The sequence below is a fragment of the Pogona vitticeps genome, chromosome 5, assembly GCF_051106095.1.
Source record: "Pogona vitticeps strain Pit_001003342236 chromosome 5, PviZW2.1, whole genome shotgun sequence".
NCBI lineage: Eukaryota > Metazoa > Chordata > Lepidosauria > Squamata > Agamidae > Pogona > Pogona vitticeps.
The window spans coordinates 95,890,167-95,913,297 of record NC_135787.1 but is presented as its reverse complement, the minus strand read 5'-3'; the positions used below and the strand labels follow the sequence as shown (position 1 = coordinate 95,913,297).

The window sequence follows — 23,131 nt, the reverse complement described above, 5'->3', positions numbered from 1 at the left end:
GCTCAAAGCTAAGTTAAGATTTCATAATTTGGAGTTAGAAGGGGGTCTTGTGCGTGAGGGCATCTTATACACACAGAAAAATATGGTAAGTTGGATTTCAGTGCTCATTCAATGCTTAATGTCTGCAGACATTCAGGGCTTCTCCTTCTGAGTCTTGGAAAAAGGGATAGAAAGCATAATCTCTAAATGGATAGCACATTGCCCCTCTTGTACTCTGACAATATTTCAGAGGGTTGTTGTTGCTTTTTTGTTTTTGTGGGGTTTTTTGAGAAATTTAAAAAGCATGAATGAGGAAGAGGGAAAGGAATGAACTTTCATTTTATCTCGTGGCTTATGGGCTGCACCTCTTCCAACAAGCTGCTAAGAATTGGCTACAGTTTCAAGACTTCTTTCCCAGTTTTCTAGTGGCTGTTTTATGTATATCTATTTAGTGATTAAGTTTACTGCTTTTACTTTTGCGTAAAACTTTGCCTGAATTATCTTAATCAAATAAAAATGTCTTCAGTCTGTATTAGTTGGCCATTGTTAGTTATTTCCTATTATATGGCTTGATGATTAGCGACTGTCTGTGAATCAGAGAATCATGATTCTGTGATACCTGAACAGTCCCTAGCTAACAAGTAATTTGATAGCAAACATCAGTCATCAATGAACACAGAAAGAAGCTGATTGAAGACTTTTAATTGAAAACTGAAGGCAAAGTAAACTACAGAACAACAGTTTTGGAAAAGCAGCTGGGAAGCTGGGATGTAATTTTTTTGCAATTATGCCAGTGTAACTATACAACAGGATTTTGGCTATTATTCACATTGTTGCAGTACGGCCAGTAAAAACATAACTAAGGTTTCACATTTCATGGTAAAGAACTTGTATTTTAAATTCATGCTAGGAGTTTATTTGGATGGCAAATAGATTAAATATATATGTAGCATAGTTGAAGCTCAAATTCAGTTGTTGGTACCAACAAAACTAGACCCAGTGAATCAGCAGGGACTCTGTAAATAAAATCTGAACCAAGTTCCATTAGTGTGTATGTTCTAGTTTGGACTAACAGTTGGATTTTGACCGGAAATTGTGTGCATGGAATTTAAAATATTTATTATGTATTGTGCACTATGGTGTATAGACATGAGGTGGTACTGAATCATGTCTATGATTCTATGGATTTACAAATTCTGGTAACCTCAGTTCTATTCAGTTAGTTATACTGTATTCACTTGCTTAAAACCACACCCTCATAAACATGTAGTTTAATGTATCACAACTTATCTAAGCAATTTCAGGGAATAGTCCATGGAAACAGATTTCAGTGGCAACAAAATGGCAACTTCAAAATCCAGAAGCTATATAAAAAAGGGGAGGGGGGAATTGAACCACTTGTAGAAGTATACAACTATTTCTTTACCGCAAACCATGGTGTTTCACCCATTACAACCTTATCTCAGTTTATCAGTCCCTAAGCAATGGTTTCTTTAAGTCACCAAAGTTATTAAGAAGCTACTAATCTTGTTTACATTTAAGGAAATAAGATAGTTTTCCCTGTTATTTAGAAATCAAATTATTCAGAGATGTTTTGCTCTTGTTTTATTCAAGGTATGAAGTAATCTACTTTCCTGCTATATGCAAAATTGTAAAATATTTGTACATTGGGCAGATCAATTTTTAAAAATTAAATTTTTGAAAGAACAAAGAGCAAAATATTGCAACAGTACATAGCAAAACAGGTGGAGGATAATTTTCAGAAGGGTATTAAATTTCATAGGTTTACATAAATAGGAAATTCCAGAAGTTAACAAACTCATTGTCCATAGTTTCTATCTATCTTAGTTTTTGTTTTCCTTTTTTTTACTTTGAAATATAAAATGTTTTATACATGCAAATCTATTGATAAAAGTGCTGTGTGATATTAGGAGGGAACAAAGAATTGCTGTTATTACTTTCATATTTAATAAAGGGATACAAAAGATTTGTTTGTGCTATGTGCTGTCAAATCACCTCTGACTTATGGCGACCCCGTGAATCAGCAACCTCAAAAATTGCTGCCCTTCAGTGCCTTGTCAACTCAACCCTGTGGTTTCAGGGAGTCAGTTCATCTTTTATCATGTCTTCCTCTTTTCCCAGTGCCCTCCACCTTTCCCAGCATTATTGTCTTTCCCAGAGAATTTTGTCTTCTCATGATGTGCCCAAATTAGGGCAGCCTCAGTTTCAACATTTTCCCCTCCAGATATAGTTTAGTCTTGATTTGATCTTTTTGTTGTTTTTGTTGTTTAGTCATTTAGTCGTGTCTGACTCTTTGTGACCCCATGGACCAGAGCACGCACACCCCTCCTGTCTTCCACTGCTTCCTGGAGTTGGGTCAAATTCATGTTGGTAGCTTTGATGACACTGTCCAGCCATCTCATCCTGTGTCATCCCCTTCTCCTCTTGCCTTCACACTTTCCCAACATAAGGGTCTTTTCCAGGGAGTCTTCTCTTCTCATGAGATGACCAAAGTATTGGAGCTTCAGCTTCAGGATCTGTCCTTTCAGTGAGCACTCAGGGTTGATTTCCTTTAGAATGGATAGGTTTCTTCTCCTTGCAGTCCAGGGGACTCTCAAGAGCCTCCTCCAGCGCCACAATTCCAAAGCATCATTTTAAGATGTTGTCGAGGTTTGTCATCGCTTTCCTCTGAAGAAACAGGTGTCTTTTAATTTTGTGGCTGCTGTCACCATCTGCAGTGATCATGGAGCCCAAGAAAGTAAAATCTGACACTGCCTCCATCTCTTCCCCTTTTATTTGCCAGGGGGTGATGGGACCAGTGGCCATGATATTGGGTTGTTTTTTTATGTTGAGCTTCTAGGACCCACTTATTCATCTTTCTGGCAGTCCAGGATACTCCATAAAGTTAAAATCGTTTTGTATGTTGGTGTATCTTAATTCATGACTAGTTAGATAGGGTCAGTTTTTTCATCAAGACTAATGACTAGATTGAGCTGTTCCGTTGAGATAGCGACAGGATAGAAGTGCCTTTCGAGTTTAGGGCTATTTCCTGTTTGGCAGCTAAACAAGGATTAAGCAGTCAGCTCTTGATGAGAAGGGAAGATAGGTGGTTTGAGAGGGTTCAAAGAGGCCATAGATGTGCTTATAGAAAATCCCTCACTCAACAGGGGTGCAGGCCTTAGATACAATCTGTCTCCTATTTATCATGCTGCCCTTTCATCAGTCCCCAGAAAGATTAGGTCCACAAACCAGAAAGATCAATGTTAACAACTGTTAAGAACCATTGACAGTGGGTGGAGAATGACTGCAGAATTGAGATTTTCACTCACCGCCAGTCCTTTGTCCTTCTAAGAAGCATGTTCAGACCAGGGGGAAGTGCAACCAACATGAAGGATATATCAGGGGTCTCCTACCAACTCTCCTCAGACTGAGGAGGCTACTTGGATGAGTAACAAAATGTTTCAACCTAATAAGAAAGAAGTCTAGTTGCCATGACTCAACTTCCAGATTCCCCAATAAACTTAGTGCTAGCTAAAATTCTATATGTTGTTAATAAAGAAATGATTATATTTGTTATCTCTGCAAAAATGTATAACCAAAACATCTGTAGATAAAAGCAAAGCAAAGCAGCTACTTAAGTATATGTGTTCCTAAGTCATTCTGACATCTCAGTCATTATCACTCAACTTACTTTACATATAGCATATCTTAACTAAAGTATAACACCAATGCTGTATTATTTTTAAATAATTGTCCTTTATCTTAGCTGAAACTGGGTATGCTGGAGTCTTACTCCTTATCTGCTTCCATATAGAATCATTGATGATTAGTTCAGGTTCCATTCCCAGACCTTTTAAAAGCCAGATGAATTATTGTACAGCATTTCAATAAGAAATTGCCAAATTTTAGATTATATCCACTGGTTGAAATCCTTTTCAACCTGGCATAATGTAAAATTGCACCTGCAGAAGTATGCTAGGCTTTATACTCAGGCAGGCAGCATTGCACAGTTGATTGCACAATTCACATTGGGACTGTTGCATAACACATCAACAGAAGTGCTTCTTGGGTATCATTTCTGGCAAACTGCAATTCCATTCCGCCCACATACTTCTGGAGCTTTTTGTTATGCATGTGTAGCTGCCCAACAGGATTTCACCCCCTAAAGTTGAGGTTTGTGGCAATCTCCTCAAGGGGAGTCAGAGTTTGAGCGTCTTAAATTTTGACCTGGTGACATGAAGAAACATGAACTGCTTGAAAGATTTGCAGCAATTAGATGATATATCACCCAGCCAACTGCTGATCATTTTAAAAGAGGATTGAACTCATATTCTTTCCTCAAGAGATTGTCTGAAATGTCAGCATTGGCAATTTTGAAATAGAACTCTTTGGGGGTATGAAGAAGTATATAGTTCCAAAAAGGTGCCTTTCTGAAGGCATTACAGTTTGCGAGTTCAAATGGCTGCTTTCTTGAAATGTCCACTGTTTCTCATTTTGCAAATTGTGAATCCACTGGTTAGTCTTATGTTTGCTGTATAACGTAGCAAACACTTAAGGGCTTTGCATAAAACATCTGCATTTTATTAAGCTGTAACTTAATATGTTCTCTTTCTTTGTCATGCTCTTAAATTTATCAATTTTCTTAGCCTTCATTTAGGGTGGAGCTTTTGGCTGAAAGCTGCAGGAGAACGCCAGATAGTTCTTTTACTAAAAGCAAAATAATACATGGAATGCTACAGAAATTGGTTGTGTTTAATGGGGACACACATCACCTCCCTTAAAATATATTTAATCTTGACATTTTAGACTGCTGCAAAAGCTTTCTGGTATCTGCTTTCCTTCTCTACCACCATCAAGCTTCTGTTGTGTTGGTTGTCTGTGTGTGTGTGTGTGTCTGTCTGTCTGTCTGTCTGTCTATCTATCTACAGTGGTGCCTCGCTTAACGGGCGCCCCGTTTAACGACGAATCCGCATAGCGATGGCGCTTTTGCGATCGCTTTTGCGATCGCATTGCGATGTTGCCTGTGGGGAAAAATCGCTTTGCGATTTTTCCCCATAGCCCCATTTTTTCCCAGCTGACCAGTGGGAGCTTCCGAAGGACCGCGGGGGAGGCAGAGTCTGAGTGAGGCTGGGCCATATCAGATTTTCCGCCAAGCGGAGCAAGAGCCCAAGGAGTTTCCTTAGCCCGGCTGGGGCTCCAAGGAGGAGGAGGAGGAGGGGCATGCGAGCCCTCGTCGCCGGCCACGACCCCCTCCAACTCCTTCTTCACTACCACCACCAGCAGCAGGACAAAGCAGTGGAAAAGGGAGGGAGTGCCGGCGACCGCCTAGCCGGGGAGGGGGAGGAGGGCACGATATAAAATTTTTTAAAAAACCAAACTCACAGAATTGCCTTGCCAAAGGAGAAAAGCCCCCATCGGTACCTGCAAAATTAAACAGAACGGGGCGGGCCCCTCCACAGGTGTGCACACACACACACACACGGAGGTCCGGCAACCTTCCTCTGAGACCCCCCTCAAAAAAGGCACACTCAGCAGCAACAGCTACCCCAACCATGACAGAGGAGGAAACTTTGTGAGGCAAGCCCAGGCGTCCTCCAGAGCCGAGGCAGCTGAAGCATGAGAAGGAGGAAACATGCTGGGTGCTGAGGTGGCCACTGGCCGGGCTGGTGCTGGGGGTGCTGAGAGAGAAAGAGAGCCAGAGAGCCGCTTCCCTGGGAGAGGCAGCAGTGGCAGCAGCTGCTGTTGGCAGCTTGGAGGCGCTCTTCGAGGACGGTCCGGGAGCAAGCTCTGCTCTCAGGCATTGCTTGGCGGTGGCTCGGGCACTCAGGGGAAAGGGGTGGCAGCTCACCTCGCTCGGCAGTTCTCCCCCAAGACAGCGCCTCTTGCACCCTCCATCCAGAACTGCAGCCTGCCAGCTAGCCCGCCTGTCTGCCAGCTGGCAGGCTGCAGTTCTGGATGGAGGGTGCAAGAGGCACTGTCTTGGAATAGAGCTGGCAAGTGAGGCGAGGCTTTTTTTTACTCTTGACAGCAGAGGACGCGTGGGCACTTCGGGGGGCAGGCAAGGCAGGGGCCACAAACTATCATCTGGCGGGCCGCAAATGGCCCCCGGGCCGCATGTTTAAGACCCCTGATGTAAATATTTTTGTGTTACCATCTGTATGGAGATTAGTTAAAGGCTATCAGAGACAATCAGTTATGACAGTAAAGTCTAGGGATCATAAAAAAGAGGCTGTTGTGCCCTGTTTCCATTCATGCTCACCTTTCAATTTCCACCTGGCTGGCCACTGTGAAAAGGGAATTCTGTACTAGATAGGCTTTGGTCTCATCCAGCAGAGCTTTTTATATATTTTGAACTAGACACACTCAACAGGAGCACACACAGTTGTGTTTCTTTTTATCATTCTCACAAATATATAAAAATAAACTGTTTAAAGGCAGCTTTACATTTTTACATATTGTTTTATGGTGATATTAAGTAAGTTTAATTAGCACTATTGTATCTATGTTCTGTGTTATTTGGGAGTTTCAGTGTTCAATTCAAATACACCTCATTCTATCACTGTTGATTAGTCAGGCTTTGGATTGGACTTCAGTGGCTGAAATTCTGTTGCTTAACATAGTAAGTCACGCTAGAGTATGCCTATTGAATCAGTGAGAATTTGGTGAGTGAACTCCTCCATGAGGTCCACTGATTAAAATGGAGCTCCTCTAGTTGTGATTTGCTTTAGCTTAGTAAGTTGCAACTAGAATAGGCCCATTTAAATCAATGGACCTTATGGAGGCACAGTCTCACCAAATTCCCACTGATCCAATAGGCCTGTTTCAGCCATTGCAACCATTTGCTTGCTTTCAGAAAATAAAACAGCTTGCAACCATTTTTTGTTTTCAGCAAATAAAATCGCAGTAGTTGATAACTCTGGGTAAATTGAAACAGTAATTTGAGGAAAGATTATGCAAGCATGGAAATAAAGCTGAATGGACAGAAAGTCCAGTTGTGGAGAATCTAAATCTTTTGAGCTGAATGGAATGTTGCCTGAAGAAATAGATCAAGGTGGGTGCTGGATTTTTAGGACAGAACAAACAGGTGTCTTGGGAGTAGGAGGACTGAGAAGCAAAGGAAATGAGAAAGGAGGGGATGATAAAAAATGGCTGTGTAGATGAGTCCTTCTGAGTTCCTGCCACAAAGTTATTTGTTATTAGGAAGGTCAGAGCACTGAGTGAGCACTGTGTCTAAGATAATTGTGTGCCATCAAGTAAATTCCAACATATGGCAACTCTTTTCAGGGTTTTCTGAGAGCACTCAGAAATGGTTTACCATTCCCTTGTTCTGGGGGCATCCTGGAACTGTGCAGCTTTCCCAAGGCTACACAGACTGGCTCTTGTGGGTTGCACAGTGGGGAATCAAACTCTCAACCTCTGCCTAACTTACTGAGCTATCCAGTGAGCTATGTCTAAGATAGAGTGAACTAATATACAGGAGGTTTTTGAAGGGCAGGGAGTCTACTCTGTCAAGGATAATTTCCACACTGAGGCAGAACAAGGCCTATGATAATCAGCAGCCATATTTGACAGGTGTGCAAAATGCTGAGTCATGCAGTATATTAAATGAAGTAGTGTCTGGGGTGATGCAATGTCCTCACTGATTGGCTGTATCTAAATTTGCATGTGTATAACTGTGGACGTGCGGAGAAGATGTAGGATCTCTTCCGATGAATGTCATGCTGCTGGTTTGTACTGCTAATAGAGTGGTGCCCCGCATAACAACGATAATCCATTCCAGGAAAATCACAATTAAGCGAAATCGTCATGCGAAAAGCCTTTCACCATTGGAATGCACCGAAACTCGTTTAATGCGTTCCAATGGGAAAATTACCTCATCGTCAAGTGAAGATCGCCCATAGGGGAAGCCATTTTTCGAGCGCCGATCAGCTGTTAAAATGGCTGCCCTGCAAAGCATGAGTCCGGAAAACACAGGGCAGCCATTTTGCAGAGCCAGAAAAATCATCGTCTTGTGAACAAACAGTTTGCAAAGCACGGACCTAATCAACGTCCAGCGGAATTTCCCCATAGGAATGACTGTTTTGCGAATCACTATAGCAATCGCAAAAAGTCACTGTCCTGCGGATTCGTTGTACAGTGGGGTCGTCATCTAGCGAGGTACCACTGTATTGTAAATACTGTATACTTGGTGCTGGAAAAAGCTGTCTTTGTGTGATTCAACTGGACTGGGACAAAACTCTGTTAATTTACACCAACATACTCTGATGTGAGGACTATTATTAAAATATGACTTAGAGCAAAACATGGTGAGTTACTGTTTACAATTAGTAAACCTGTGAAATATTTTTAAAAAATGTTTACTGGCACCTTAAATCTAACCACACTCTTAGCATGGGCAAATAGTTCTTCATCATCATCTCTGTGAATCACACATTGAATGTCATTCTGTGCCTGCACAGACACCCGTGGCAGTGAGAGAAAAGGGTAAAGTGCTGTTATATCCCCACATCAGGACTTTAACTAAATTAGGGGCACAACATCTGCAATTTACTTCTAGAAACCTACTCATACAGTTTCTGCTTATATGAATGATGAATTATCTGATTTGATAGTAGTGAAAAGTATAGAGACTAAATGAAGAAAAAAATGGGAAGGTGAAGAGCTGAAAAGAATTCGAGTGCAGGATCTGACATGAGAAGTACGCAGTCAGTTTAATAGCAATATTAGTACACTTTGTGTTTCCTTTTTTAAAAAGTGTAATGCCTCTTTGAAAGCATCCATCACTGGGTAGAGTTCTGAAGTGTTTGCGTCCTGTCCGCTTCTTATTTTCTATTCTGTTCTATTTGTCAACCAGTTCTTTAACATTTCCACTTGATTGCTTGAGAAGAGGTGGTAGTGATATGAATACCAATAGTAGTGGATGAGAATTGTTTTTAATGTGTTTTTTTCCTCATTTCCATAGAACCACTGAAATAGTGCTATGAATGGTGAATCTAGAACAGAAGTGGTAACTTCACCACTTCCAACAGCCCCTCATAAAGAGAGATATTTTGATAGAGTTGATGAAAATAACCCAGAGTACTTGCGAGAGAGGAACATGGCACCTGACCTTCGCCAGGATTTTAACATGATGGAACAGAAGAAGAGAGTCTCCATGATTCTTCAAAGTCCAGTAAGGCTATATAATATTGTTGCCTCATTTATGATAAAGCAGAGCTTATATGCCTTACACCTGATAACAAAAAAATGCAATTGTGAACAGCTGAGAAAAGGAATGGAAGTAATTTGTTCTGCCATGCTCAGTTTTTAGGACTTAAATTTCATTATACAGTGATGCCTCGTAAGACGAAAATAATTTGTTCTGCGAGTCGTTTCATATTGTGAACATTTCATCTTGTGAAGCACGGTTTCCCATAGGAATGCGTTGAAATTTAATTAATGTTTTCCTATCCGTCTTGCGAAGCACAGCCATAGAAAAATTTGTCTTGAAAGTCACCAAAAGAATCGCAAAACGCTTTCGTCTTGCAAGTTTTTTGTTGCATGAAGCATTCGTCTTGCGAGGCATCACTGTAATTTTTAAAAGTATATATTCAAAGAAGTAACATCATATATGATAGAATCAAAAAGGTATTAAGGGATATGTAAACATGTGGTAAATAGTCAACATCACTAGTGATAAGCGTATTCGCACAAGTGGACATAATGAGGGTGCAGGCCCCTGGAGCCAGGCTGTCCACTCACCATCTGCTATTGCTGCGAGCTCTGTGCTCCCTTCCTATTGCTCCGGAGCTTGTGGTCTGCGAGCCACTCCTTGACTTGGCAGGGAGGTTCGTCCTCCCGCCTCCTGTCAGGTGAGGCTTGCAGACTGGGAACCTCGTGAAAGGGACCATTAACAGAGAAAACCCTGTCCATCATAACTGTTCTTTGAGTTACGGTGCTTGATAATCAGCACCACAAGGCTGTTTTAGCCAGGATTGTTTCTCTGATTTCAAGTAGAAAGTTGCACATTATACTTCTTTTATACAAAACAAAATCATATGTGGCAGCAGATTCTCACTATAGAAATATACAGAAAAATAGAAATGTGTTTATGGCTTTATTATATGTAAGATGCCTTTGCATTAAAAAATCACGTTATGTAAAAAGCCCTAAATTATGTTAAGACACCATTGTGCATTACATTGGTTTTGCAACAGAAAATACCATTTCATGTCATAAAAGCCAGTGTTATAAATGGTTTTCTATATAGTTCATTTATTATTTTCTCTTTAAATATATGTGCTATCTTTCACTGTACATTTTCTCAGTGTGCATTTGGTTATGCAGTAAAATATAAGAAAGCTCATAATAAGGAACAGATAAGATTAATGTTAATTTTAAACTCTGGAGAAGAGGTCTGCAGTTGGTGATAAGAACACAACAGACTTTGTGACAGCAAACATTCCAAATGTCTGCCCAGCAGCACTGCAAAGTTGAATGGCTGCCTTAAGTATGAGTGAGTTCCAGTGGGTAGGGATTACAGAGGGAGTGCTTGGAACTAAGGTGCTGCTTGAAACTCTCTCACAGAAGATGAGATTCCATAGCTAAGAAGGCTGTCTTCTCAAGTCACCATTCACTGTGTTTTTAATAGTCAGAACATCCATAGATCCTCGTAATCCCTACAGTGATGATGATCCTATTCCACTTAATGTTGAAGGGGCATTACTAATAAGCAATGTTAATTTGCCTTTAAATGGTCATTTGGGGGCACAGATTATATTTTTTATATGAGATATGAGCTCTTGTTCTTACTGCCTTTTCTACAAGGTTTAACAGTTGTAATATGTTTATGTTATGATTTATTATTATTATTATTCAGCAACTTTTTAAAAAATGTTTTACGCCCCTCAGTAACTGGCTCAGTAAATTTACTGATACAGAAGTGTTGGAGGGATGCCTTTAAAAGGATAAGCGATATGGAAAGGAAGTTTGGGCGGACTGTTCTGTAAGATTTCATTTTGTTACATATTCTGTTAGGCGTTTTGTGAAGAATTGGAATCAATGATCCAGGAACAATTTAAGAAAGGGAAGAACCCAACAGGCTTACTGGCTTTACAACAGATTGCAGACTTCATGACAGCAAATGTCCCCAATGTCTACCCAGCAGCACCTCAAGGTGGAATGGCTGCCTTAAACATGAGTGAGTTCTAGTAAATTTTTTGGATGTCGTTAGTGTTTATTTATTTATTTATTTATTGGACTTATATACCGCCCCATAGCGCTACAAGCACTCTCCGGGCGGTTTACAATTTTTAATTATACAGGCTACACATTGCCCCCCCCCCAGCAAGCTGGGTACTCATTTTACCGACCTCGGAAGGATGGAAGGCTGAGTCAACCTTGAGCCGGCTACCTGGGATTTGAACCCCAGGTCGTGAGCACAGTTTTAGCTGCAGTACAGTGGTTTAACCACTGCACCACGAGGCTCTTGTTTGTGGGTGATGTGATTATAACTAAAAATACTGTAGTCCAATCTTAAGTGCAGGCAGAGCAGTTTAACTTGTGAAATAATGTGGTAAGATGTGTTTTACTTATATTTTCCTTATTTGTTTTTTTGCAAAGGATTTAAATATATATTTTTAAGAAGTAGTGGTTGATAGTTTCATTTCTGAGATTGATGTTAATAGGCCAGGCACAAAACTATCCAATTTCAGGTGGAGAGGGCAGGGCCTCTGAATAAATGTACACCCACATACACTCAAACATGTTAGAATTTCTTCATAAATTCAATTGATTCAAACGAGCCTACTGTAAGTGCAGCATAGTAAATTGCAATTAGAGTCAGAGTCAGTCCGTTTGAATCAATGAAACTTACAAAGGAGTAGACTCATCAAATCGTGATTGGTTCAGTGGACTACTCTAGTGCAGTTAGCAACACTAAGCAAGAGGATTTTAGGCACTGTGTATATGTGGTTTTAGGGTGGAGGAGATGCATATTTGTTGAAGTACTAATGATATGACATGACCATCAGAAACATCAAAAGCATGCTTGGAACAGTACAAATATCAGTGATTGGAAAGTGAACTGTTAAATTAAAAAAAATGAAGAAGTTTATAGGTAGTTTTACCAGACAGGATGGTGCTTCTTTGCTATATTCTAGGAAACAGAATTTGAGACAATATATGTAGATTTCAGTTACAAAGCTAATAAGTTGTTCCAAGTTTAAAGGATATGATATTTTGAATCAAGTGAAAGGATTAAGATTTGATAGTGTAACAGAGAAAAAATAATTAAGAAGATTTTGGACTGTGCGGAAATGGACAGACTTACATTGAAAATCAAAGAGAAAGAAGATTCAAAATATTTTCAGTCATGGAATTTGTTGTATCAATGGTTAGAAACACGGTGTAGAGATTAGGCCTTAATCTGTATTAAAAGATGAATATAAACTGAATTTATGTATCACGGTTTTTAATAAGCACAGATTGATTTTACTAATAAAAAAGATTTGATAGTGTAATTTGACTTGGCAGTACAGGATTAGCTTCTTTTTAGTTTGGATGAGAGTGAGTGAGTGAGTAGGTGAATTCACATCATTCAGATAAATTTGTTATTAAAATATATGGTAATTCAGTTGCAATGTTAAGTGTGTTCCTTCTCTCTCCTCAGGCCTTGGCATGGTGACACCTGTGAATGATCTTAGGGGATCAGATTCCATTGCATATGAGAAAGGAGAAAAATTATTAAGATGTAAACTGGCAGCTTTCTACAGATTAGCAGATCTCTTTGGCTGGTCTCAGCTTATTTATAATCACATAACAGTGAGTACTTAAGTGGTCTTTTTTAAATTATTTCTTTTTCTTTGTTTATGACAGGCAGAGTTTATTCTAGGGACATCCAGCCCCCAAGGATCAGATCTCAATTGGCTTCTAGTGACCTAACCAAATTTGAATCAAATGTAATTGGAACATATGCTTTACCTTTCCACTTGCAATGAAAAAAAGTTGGGATGTTTCACTTCTTTAGATTCTGTGATTATGTGTGCATTCATATAATTATCTGTATAATTTGCTTTCTGGAAATGGGGTCTTGCTAAGGTCCATTTTTACTAGTCAGGAAACTCCCTCCCAGAATGTTTCAGGTTCTAGATTACAGTTTCCTTAACATAGTGGCCCCCTCCTGAGAACCTCATTACTGATAGCAATGGTATATACTGTATATAGCAATCACCCTGCTTTGCGTCAGGTAGAAGATTATTGGCGTGTACCAATGAGAGCTGTTGGGAGGCAGAGCCAGAGAAACTAGAAGGGAGGGGTGAGTCAGAGTCTAGTTAGTTCAGTCAGAGACAGAGTTTGGGAGAGATAGTTGAGTTTGAAGCAGAGAGAAAGTGTTTAAGGAGTGATTAGTCAGAGTGTGACCTGTATTAATTAAGATAGAAGAGATTAAAGTAAAGTACTGAAGCTTGGTGTAACTTTAAGAATGTGTTTAAGAATTATTCCTGAAACAACTTGTAATCAATAAACCTGTTTCTGTTTAAAAGTTCAGTACTGAATGGACCTCAGTCTTTCATAGAAAGTGAAGGAACTACTGTGAAGCAGTGCCTCAATTCTTGCCTCAGACCTGCACTCTAGAAGGATACCGTGGTCAGTGGTATCAAACATCACCAAAATGTACAGCAGAATCAACATGAATATGTTATTTCTGTTCAGGTCTTGGCAAATATTGCACACTAAAGTTGTCCTGTGTAGAAGGAATTGGAATTCTTAAGTTTTTTAATGTAGAAGAAATTGTGGTGGCAAGTGCATGAAGTTGATTCTGTATCATTGTGAGAAAGTGCATGAAGTTGAACTGTATCATTGTGAGAAACATACAAGTGTTAGAACATACAGATTTTGACTCTTGAGATGGAAGGGCAGTTTTAGATGTGTATGCAGTATTCTTGGAATTGAATAAAACATAAGCTGAAATCCTATTGCACTTGGTGTAGCATAAAGTTATACCTGAAGAACTTAGCAGGAATTTACGCCCAGACAGTGCACATGCCTGCTTCTTCAACTAGTTGTGCAGCTACAGCTGTGAAACTGATTGCTGGTTGAGACACCTGTCTTGGTGTCAGTTTTGCATCTGCTTGCACTACTTTTAGGTATGCAGGTGTACCTGTGCTACAGGATTTGGACCATTGTATAGAAAATTGAAAGCTGGGAGAATGATGGAAAAAACACTTTGTCTTTGAATATGGACTTTAGATACTTGTGTTCTTCATTCCAAGTGAAACGAAAATGCAAGAATAAAGTTCTGCAACTATATGTGATATATGTGCTGGAACTGGATATTTGATTAGAAATGATTTTCTATTGGCCATGGGAAATCATGAGAGGGGAGCTGGAAAATCACTCCTTAAATATTTCACTTACCTTGGAAGTTGTCTTACGCTGTTAATATTAATTTTTTCCTTGTTCTTTTCGCTCTCTTTTTCTATGACTTCTAGATCTGAATCTCTGACTGTATTGTCATGTGAGGTCTGGTGGGGTTTTAAATTTTAATTTGTAAACAGCTCAGAGTAGTGCTTGCAGTAAAGGGACAGTATGTAAATCTCATAAAGGTAGTTCTGATTGAACACCACATAACAGATAGATAACTCAGTATGTTGGAGCACCTGGTTGCAGAGCCAGTGTTGGGAGTTTGATTCTTCATATTTACCTTCTTGGAGAAGAGTCAGCCTGTCTGGTCTTGGCCAGACTATAGTCCTATAGTGCCATCAGAAGGAGGGACTGATCAACCACTTCTAAGTACATTCTGTCAATGGTCATCCTAAGCTGGAATTGACTCGACAGCACATAATTAATTGAAGCCATCTGGTTTGATAGGGAAAGGATGGAGAGCACTAGGCCATCATGTAGTTCCACTCCTCTATTTAGTCCTCTCCTGTCGACTTATCAAGTGCCACAAGTGGAGCAAAGGATGGGACTCTGTGTGTGTTTCTGGATTTGGCTATTTACTCTGCTTCTTCCATTTCTCAGTGCTCTCCCAGGAGGCAGTGAGGAATCCCTTGGCCAGAAACTTTGTTTAGCAGTGGGGTGGGTGAGAGGTGGAAACTGGGTCAGCAGCATTCATGAATGAACCTACAGTTCTTTCCTGTGCAAAGGGAAACTGTGTATAAACAAGTTATGCTGATTAGATCTGACACTGCTGAGTAAGTATAAACCAGCGAGTGCTTCTGGAATGTACAAAAACACACTAGAAAGTTTTTATGCCTATTTTTTGTTCCCCAGAATACAAACAAAAGTTTTGCCTGCATAAATGCCTGACAGTTTGAAAATATCAGTTCCACACTATGAATTATCATACATGATGACAATATATTGCTGTTTGTGTTTTGGGAGTATATAATAATGATTAGTTTTTAAAAGGCAGAACACTGGCTGTGTATTCTCATATTTGAACGTACTGATGAATACTTGTTTGGGGCTCTATTCATGGTAGATCAGGGGTCTCAAACTCATTTTACCTGGGGGACGCCGGAGGCACAGTCTGAGTGAGACTGGGCCGCATCAGATTTTCCGCCAAGCAGAGCAAGAGTCCAAGGGAGCCGTGCAGGAGTTTCCTTAGCCCAGCTGGGGCTCTGAGGAGGACGAAGGACACACAAGCCCTTGTCACTGGCCATGACCCCCTCGGCTCCTTCTTCACTACCACCACCAGCACCAGCAGCAGGACAAAGAAGTGGAGAAGGGAAGGAGCGCTGGCAACCGCTTAGCTGGGGAGAGGCGGGCATGACATAAAATTTCAAAAAACCCTCACAGAATTCGCCTTGTCAAAGGAGAAAAGCCCCCACTGATACCAGCGAAATTAAACAGAACAGGGTGGGGGCCCCCACAGGTGTGTGCATGCGCATGCAGACAAAACACACACACACACGGAGGTCTGACAACCTTCCTCTGAGGGCCCCCCTAAAAAAAAGGCGCACTCAGCAACAGCAGCTACCCCCACCACGACAGAAGAGCAAACTTTGCAAGATGAGCCCAGGCAGCCTTCAGAGCCGAGGCAGCTGTAGCAAGACGAAGAGGAGGAGGAGGAGGAAGCACCGCTGGGCACTGAGGTGGCCACTGGCCGGGCTGGTTCTGGGGGTGCCGAGAGAGAAAGAGCCACTTCCCTGGAAGAAGAGGTGGCGGCGGCAGTTGCTATTGCCGTATTGGAGGTCCTCTTCAAGGACGGGCTGAGAGTGACTCTTGACAGCAGAGGACATGTGGGTGCTTTGGGGGGGGGAGGCAAGGCGGGGGCCACAAACTGTCATCTGGCGGGCCTCAAATGGCCCCCGGGCCACATGTTTGAGACCCCTGTGGTAGATGCTTGTGTTGATCCAGTGTAAAGTTCTATGTGCCACCTCCACTTCTAATCAGAATTTTGCAGCACATACTAAGTGAACATTAACTTGTCAAACCAGTTCATATCAGCAACAGCTCAAATCAAAAGAGCTTCGGTGTGTGATTCTACATAGAATTAATAATACTGAAAACATCAGTTGCATTTCAGCACTTTATTCATTTTTAGGTTGATAGACTTTTAATACTATAATTTTTCCAATATAAACTGGGTTATATTACTTGAAACATTTCAGTGTGTTGAGCATAATTGCATTTCTGCCTTACTTTTCAAAGCTGAAAAACAATATTCTAAAATATCTGTCTGTTCATACTCATTTTTTAATCCTCTTATTTGTAGGTCAGAGTAAGTTCAGAGCAGGAGCATTTTCTCATTGTTCCTTTTGGGCTTCTGTATAGTGAGGTTACTGCATCAAGTCTGGTAAGTGAAAGATTCTTTTGAAAATTAATCAGAAGTGTAATCTAACTGTATTTGTTTGTGATTAAGTTGAAGAAGGGCTATTCAAAACATGTTAGTTACAACAAAATTCTTTCGCAGCTAACTGTGGATTAGATTACACCCTTAGGTAGAAATATGATTTTGTAGATGTATACATGGTGATCTATTCATTTCTTTGGAGGTCTGCTTGATAAGCATTTTTCATTATACCCCATTATGGTAAGGGTAAATATATTTTATTTATAAGTTATATGTGGTTGTTAATTATGACATATAAGTAAAAAAAAAGTAATGCATGGGCACAAAGAAGGGCACCGGGCCTTTGCACTTCTTCATCCAAGACCTCTTATCATACCCAACTCCCCACAGCTTTCCTATTCTACTCTGCCCTCTGTAATATCTTAGCTCTCATCCCTTTCCACTAAGAAGGGACACTTAGACATATGGGAGGGAAAGAAACACTCTGGCACTTTCATTTCCCACTTACTAGATTTTAATGTCTGTCATGCAGTTCTTCAGAGCTCACTGCTTGTAGTGAGAGTATGACAAATGTTTACAGTTGGATTTAGATTTACATGCTTAGGTTTGTTGGCCAGTTTTTCTACCAGGTTCTTAAAAATGGAAAGGAACACAGAAATTTTTGTAGGGAGGATGGGGAGACAGAATAAACATTTATTTAAAGAAATAATTCATTCTCTGTTTATAAAACAGTGCTCTTAATCCAGTATCCATCATTTCATTGATGCCAGTCACAAATACTTGCTCTGTGATCCCCACTATTTGTTTTTCATTAATCCTGTGTTATCAAAATCTCATTAATGCTTTTATTCCTATCAGTATTTATTTGCCTCTTTAAATACCACAATTGAGATTGCATTTTAATATTCTTACAGAAACTTCTATTTTATCCATTTTCCATTTTATTAGATGCAAATGACTCAGAAACAAATCATGCAGATACTTGTTTGAGTTATCCTCTAACAATGTCACTGAAAATCCCACACTGTAGTTTGCCAAAGACCACCACTTTTCCCTAGAAGTATCATCCAAATGGTGCAAAGTCTCATTATGATGGGTCTCCAAACCTCCTCTGCTTGTAGATTCAGAATACTGTATAATTTCACTCAGCCCACATGGCACAACAGTAGCCATCTCTGTGCCTGGGATCCTTGATATAGCTAACTAAAGAATCCTGGGCAAAACCACGATCAGTAAATCCCCTTTCAGAGGCTCTGGAAAAAGGTGTGACATGCTAAACAGAAGACTTGAAGTTTAATATTGCTATCTCTAATACTCTGGCAACTGGATATGCTCCTTGGCAAAAGAGAAAGAAACAGTGCTATATTCCTATGGATCCAGAGGATAGGAAGTTGGATAGTATGGGAGGGAAATGTTTCAGGGCTTTTAAAACTATGCTTTTTATAATTTAGGTGACCAGATACTGTCACTTTCTAAATACAGTATCTGTATTCCAGAATACAATACATACGAAAGAATCTGGGTTGCCAAAATAGGAAATCTTTTTTTAAAATAGTGGTGTTGTTGGTCCTGTGCATGGTACCATTCACGCTGGCCTCTCCTTCCTTCAGTGCTTTCTTACATCTTGCCACAGAGCTCAGTAAACAAGCCTTCCTACTCCAAGAAGAAATCTGGTATGCTTCCTACCAAGTCAAAACGTTCTGGCTCGTCATGTATTCAGTTCATTTGGGCTGCATTGGGTGTTGTATAAGATTATATATCTTTCCCACAAAATCATATGAACACAAATTTTCCTGATTGTTGCGGCCCATCTTTTGCTTCACTAACTACCACACATAATCCAAAATCATCTTGGTTGTAAGATTGTTGCAGCAGGACTCTTGATTTGCTTTATGTACCTCTCTGCATAGGACCTCTGCAATCTCTGCTGGCTTCTGTCTGAGAAAGCCACTCAAAACTGCTAGAACAAATTCTTGGTCTTACCTTCATTAGTCTGCACATTCAAACAGATCTGGCCTAAGGAGAACAGCAAATTAATTACAATGCTGTTTCTAGATCAGAAGATAACTCAATGCCAATTCTTTAGCAGTGGTAGCCATCCACCATTCCCTAGCTTAGTTCCATTGTCATTTGTGGAAGAATACTGTGATATACTTTGTGGAGGAGTGATATACTTCATTGGGTTTCTGGATCTTACAAACCATCCACAGTACTTGACCAGAGACTATTTGGGTGGATTCTTTCCATCAGAACCAAATAGTGGGACATGAATGGAGCACACATTCATGGAGTACTGAACACCAACTTTTTAACAATAAAGTTTTTCTGAGGTAGATCATTTTGGGCCCAGCACCAGCAAGAACTTCTTGTGTTTCTAGATGTTTCCTCCCTCACTCCTTGATACAGTAATCATTAGGTGGATAGAAAATGCTTTATGTTTCCGCCTCTCAATTCCCTTTAATTTTGAGGATTCTGAGGTAAATTGACAGGTCCACGACAAGATTGCAGATAGGTGCATCACTAAGAAGCATATTATGGCTTTTTTGTGTATCAAAATGATTACTTGTCTTCTAATAATTACCCTGTCCTGGTCCCATTACTTTTTAAAGCACTTAAATAACTTCATCCATCAAGTTTCCTTTCCCAAATCTTAGTCAAGTTTTCCCCTTATCAGATCTTGTCTAGTGCTCCTGTGGCTACCTGCTATTTGCATCTGTTGACACTGAAAAACGCCATGGTAGTACCCACTACCTCAGCAATTGAGGTAAATGAAGGCAGAGCATTGAACCAAATCCATTTGATTTGCAAGGACAAAGTGACATCAAGGACAGATACCTGATTTATGACTAAACTTCTGCAAAACAGATATATTATTTACCCTGTCAGCTACGTTCAAGCAGTATGCTGTTTCTGTCAGAACTGTGAGTGGTTCAGTTTGGTTGCGGGGAGGTGGACTGCTGCAAAAACTTTCAATCTCACTGCACGTCGCTATCCTCAGCTAGGTTGTTTCTTATGTGTGGCTGCATGAACATTTGAAGAAAGGCAGGTCCTTACCTATGACCAGTATTTTTGGAGTTGTTAACTTATCCTGCTTCTTCATAGTTCTTACAGAATTCCAAAACTGGACTATTTGAGAAAGTGCTTGCTTAAACCTTTAGTTTAATGGCAGGTATGAGTACCAGGTCTCTCTTTTTAAAATGCTGTACAATTTCAGGATGATTTATACAGATGCAGAGCCCACATGTATGAATGTATGGAAGACTATTTGAAGTCTGCTTTTTTTCCTGTTTTGGCTAAGATATCAGTGTAACTCAAAAGCTTTCAAACAGTTATGGAGCAGAACTGATAAGTACTTAGAAATCAAGAAATCTTTTCTATGTTGAATTGTACAAATAGTGTTAAAGATTGTCCCAGTCAGAGTTTCAAAACATATTTCCAATTCAAATTTTTCATTATTGTGATAGAAAAACTATGAGAAATAACATCAAGATGCAAGTAATTTGGAGGAGTATATTATCTATTATGAAGTCTCTGATCATCTATAAATGCTAAGGCTAGGAAAAATGAACCTAACAAAATTTTTTCTACAACATCAGCATGATGTAATTTTCTTAGATAATGGAAAAACAGGAATTTTCATACTTCAGATGTGGTTAAATATATACGCTGAGCATGCTTATGATCCGATTTCCCACAGTAATAAAACCTATAAAATGATAAAGGATTATACCAGAGATACAGTTTGTATAGTTAAGTACTTGTGCTCACACCTTAAAGGAGTAAGGTAAATTAACTCCACATGAAAATGCAGTAACTCCTGTACTTCCTGCAAAAATATGGTATCTGGGAGCCAAACTGTGTGGCAGAATCCCAGTGGGAAGGTAAGTAAGCCACGTCTGATTTTTTTCCCCACGGAGGATTGGCACATTGAAGGGCCATTGGTTTCTCTTCTATGTAGTGAGCTTTTGCAGGCTTGGGAGGGAACAGTGCCATTCCTTCTTTCCCCTTTAAGATCTCCCTTGAAAGAAAAAAGACATAGGTCCTTTTCCTTGAACAGGATCTATGCTGGAAATGCGGGAGTGTTTGCTGGATTGGGGGAGAAATGGTCAATCACTATGTAAAATGCTACCCCTTGGTGTTTCCAGGAAGAAAGCTTTTACTCCTCACAGTTAAAAGGCATTGTGCCGCTATAGGCCCACCCCCACCACTCCTAGCAGGTTTTCTCTGGTAAGAAGAAAGATGCAGAAACCAAGGCAAAACACAGAAGGACTGCAAATTAAAAATGTCTGAATCTTCTGTACATGAATGAACCAATTAAAGCCTCCTTTGGATGCACCTTATGTGATTCTTTTATTTGTTTCAGGGTTTTGTTCTTACGTGCATTTCATATTTGTTTTAATTCATGTGTTTTTGAAATGACATTCTGTGACAGAACAGTTTGTATAATTTTGAGGATTAACACTATTTTTATATTATCAGGTTAAAATAAATATTCAAGGGGATGTGGTTGATCGTGGAAGCACTAATTTGGGAGTCAACCAAGCTGGCTTCACCTTGCACTCTGCCATTTATGCAGCTAGACCTGACATCAAATGCATTGTTCATATTCACACACCAGCAGGGGCAGCGGTGAGAAATTCCTTCTTATTCTAGCTGTGAAATGGCAGGTAATTTCCTGTAAAAACATGAAGCAGTAGCAGTAGCCAAAACAAAAAAAAACAAAAAAACTGTGATACTTTTTTTCTCCTTCCAGAAAAGGATGTGCGTTCTTGTCCCCTACCAAATCTTAGTAAGATTCTGTTGGACAGCTGTGTTGTTAAATAAAAAGGAGAGATTAATTCTCCCCAGTAGTTACTTTTTGTAATGATGTCTTAAAGTAGGCATGTTTCTGCATGTGACTCCTACACCACTGCCCTCAGGTGTGGACAATAAAAGTGGAGAAAGAGCCATTAAGATCCAAGTAAGCATGCCAGTTGTTCACAGTTTTTGGTTGTCAGTGTAATACAGTATAACTAAATCTCATTTCTGGACGAGGAGGAGGAACTTTTCCTCTCATGTCCCAGATGATTTCCTGCATTCATAACTGCAGTAAAATTCAATCAGTATTCTAGTCTTGAGAGGTATCAGCATCTTTTTAAAAAGAAAAGAAAGACAATCAGCAAGAGAGCAGAATGGACAAATGTTCCCTCTTCAGTTGTTCCTTGCTAGTATGCTGGCTGGCAGTGACAAAGGAGAGCTGGATTGTTCTCTCAAGGCACATCACTTTCCTTTGTAGCTAATTACAGTGGACTTTTGCTGTCCAGTCTGTTACTGGACACCCCCCAAAAACAGCTGCCTAAGTCTCTGTCAGTGCCACTTTCCCTGAAGCATTTCTCAGTGGCCATTTGCCTCAACCCAGGGATTATGATCCTGAAATGAATGGCCCCTGACTGGGACCAGTCTGTCCCCAGAGCTGAAAGAAAGATTTAAAGCAGCAGTTCCCAACCCTTTTTGGACCGCGGACCGGCTGAGCTTCTGAGGAAGGCGGGGTACCCCTTGTGCAGGTGTGCATGCACTCTTGGGTGCATGCGCAAAGTGGTGGGGGAGCGTGTGTGCACTCACCAGTGCCAGCGTGAGCGCTCCCTCACCCCTTCGCACTGGCACAGGAACGCCTGCATGTCCACCCCTTTGTATGGGCACTTGGGCGCATGCATGAAGGGGGGAGTGCTCACACCGGCGCTGGCATGTGTGTCCGTGCACAAAGCAGTTGTGGGGAGGGGAGTGCGGGCGGGAGATCTTCCTCCGTGGCCCGGTCCGGCTCAGGCCACAGACCGGCACCAGGTCACGGACCAGGGGTTGATGACCTCTGATTTAAAGCAATGGTTCCCAACCTTTTTAACACCATGGACCAGTTGGGGAAGGCTGGGCACACTCGCATGCATGGGTGAAGTGGCAGGGGCGTTCACGCACACTCATGCACATGCGCAAAGGGCAGGGGCGCTCAGGGTGCACTCACGCACATGTACGAAGGGGCATACTCGTGTGCATGCGGGGGCGGTGGCCTGTCTCCGCGAACTGGTCCAGCCCAGGCCACGGACCGGCACCAAGCTGCGGACTGGGAGTTGGGGGACACCTGATTTAAAAAAATAAGCTCCTCTGCAAAGAGGCATGTGTTTTCTCTGATATCTACTCCAGGGGTAGGTACTGGAGGATCCACTTCATATTTCAGTCTTTCACTCCTCAGAGATGTAGAGGATATGGCAGGCCCAGGCCGTGCTTCTTTTTCAGGTCCTGCTTAAGAGGATGACACCTTTTTCCTGCAGAAAAGAGTGAGAAGTCATCTTTATTAGAACTAAATTAGCACATTTCAACAGCGTTTTTTGGGACATAAAAGGA

At 40.7% G+C, this 23,131-nt stretch overlaps 1 protein-coding gene across 12 annotated transcripts in view; it reads left to right on the top strand.

Annotated features, from left to right (window-relative positions):
* ADD1 (adducin 1) overlaps positions 1 to 23,131 on the top strand; it is a 74,413-nt gene that overhangs the window by 4,698 nt on the left and 46,584 nt on the right. For all 12 annotated transcript variants that reach the window (XR_013545581.1, XR_013545580.1, XR_013545579.1 and 9 more), the window contains exons 2-6: positions 8,942 to 9,151; positions 10,996 to 11,158; positions 12,629 to 12,780; positions 16,679 to 16,759; positions 21,236 to 21,385. Coding sequence is in view for 8 of the 12 variants with exons in the window: in XM_020811200.3 (XP_020666859.1) it covers positions 8,960 to 9,151; positions 10,996 to 11,158; positions 12,629 to 12,780; positions 16,679 to 16,759; positions 21,236 to 21,385 (738 nt within the window). In the remaining 4 variants the exon portion in view is untranslated. The remainder of the gene's footprint in view (positions 1 to 8,941; positions 9,152 to 10,995; positions 11,159 to 12,628; positions 12,781 to 16,678; positions 16,760 to 21,235; positions 21,386 to 23,131) is intronic.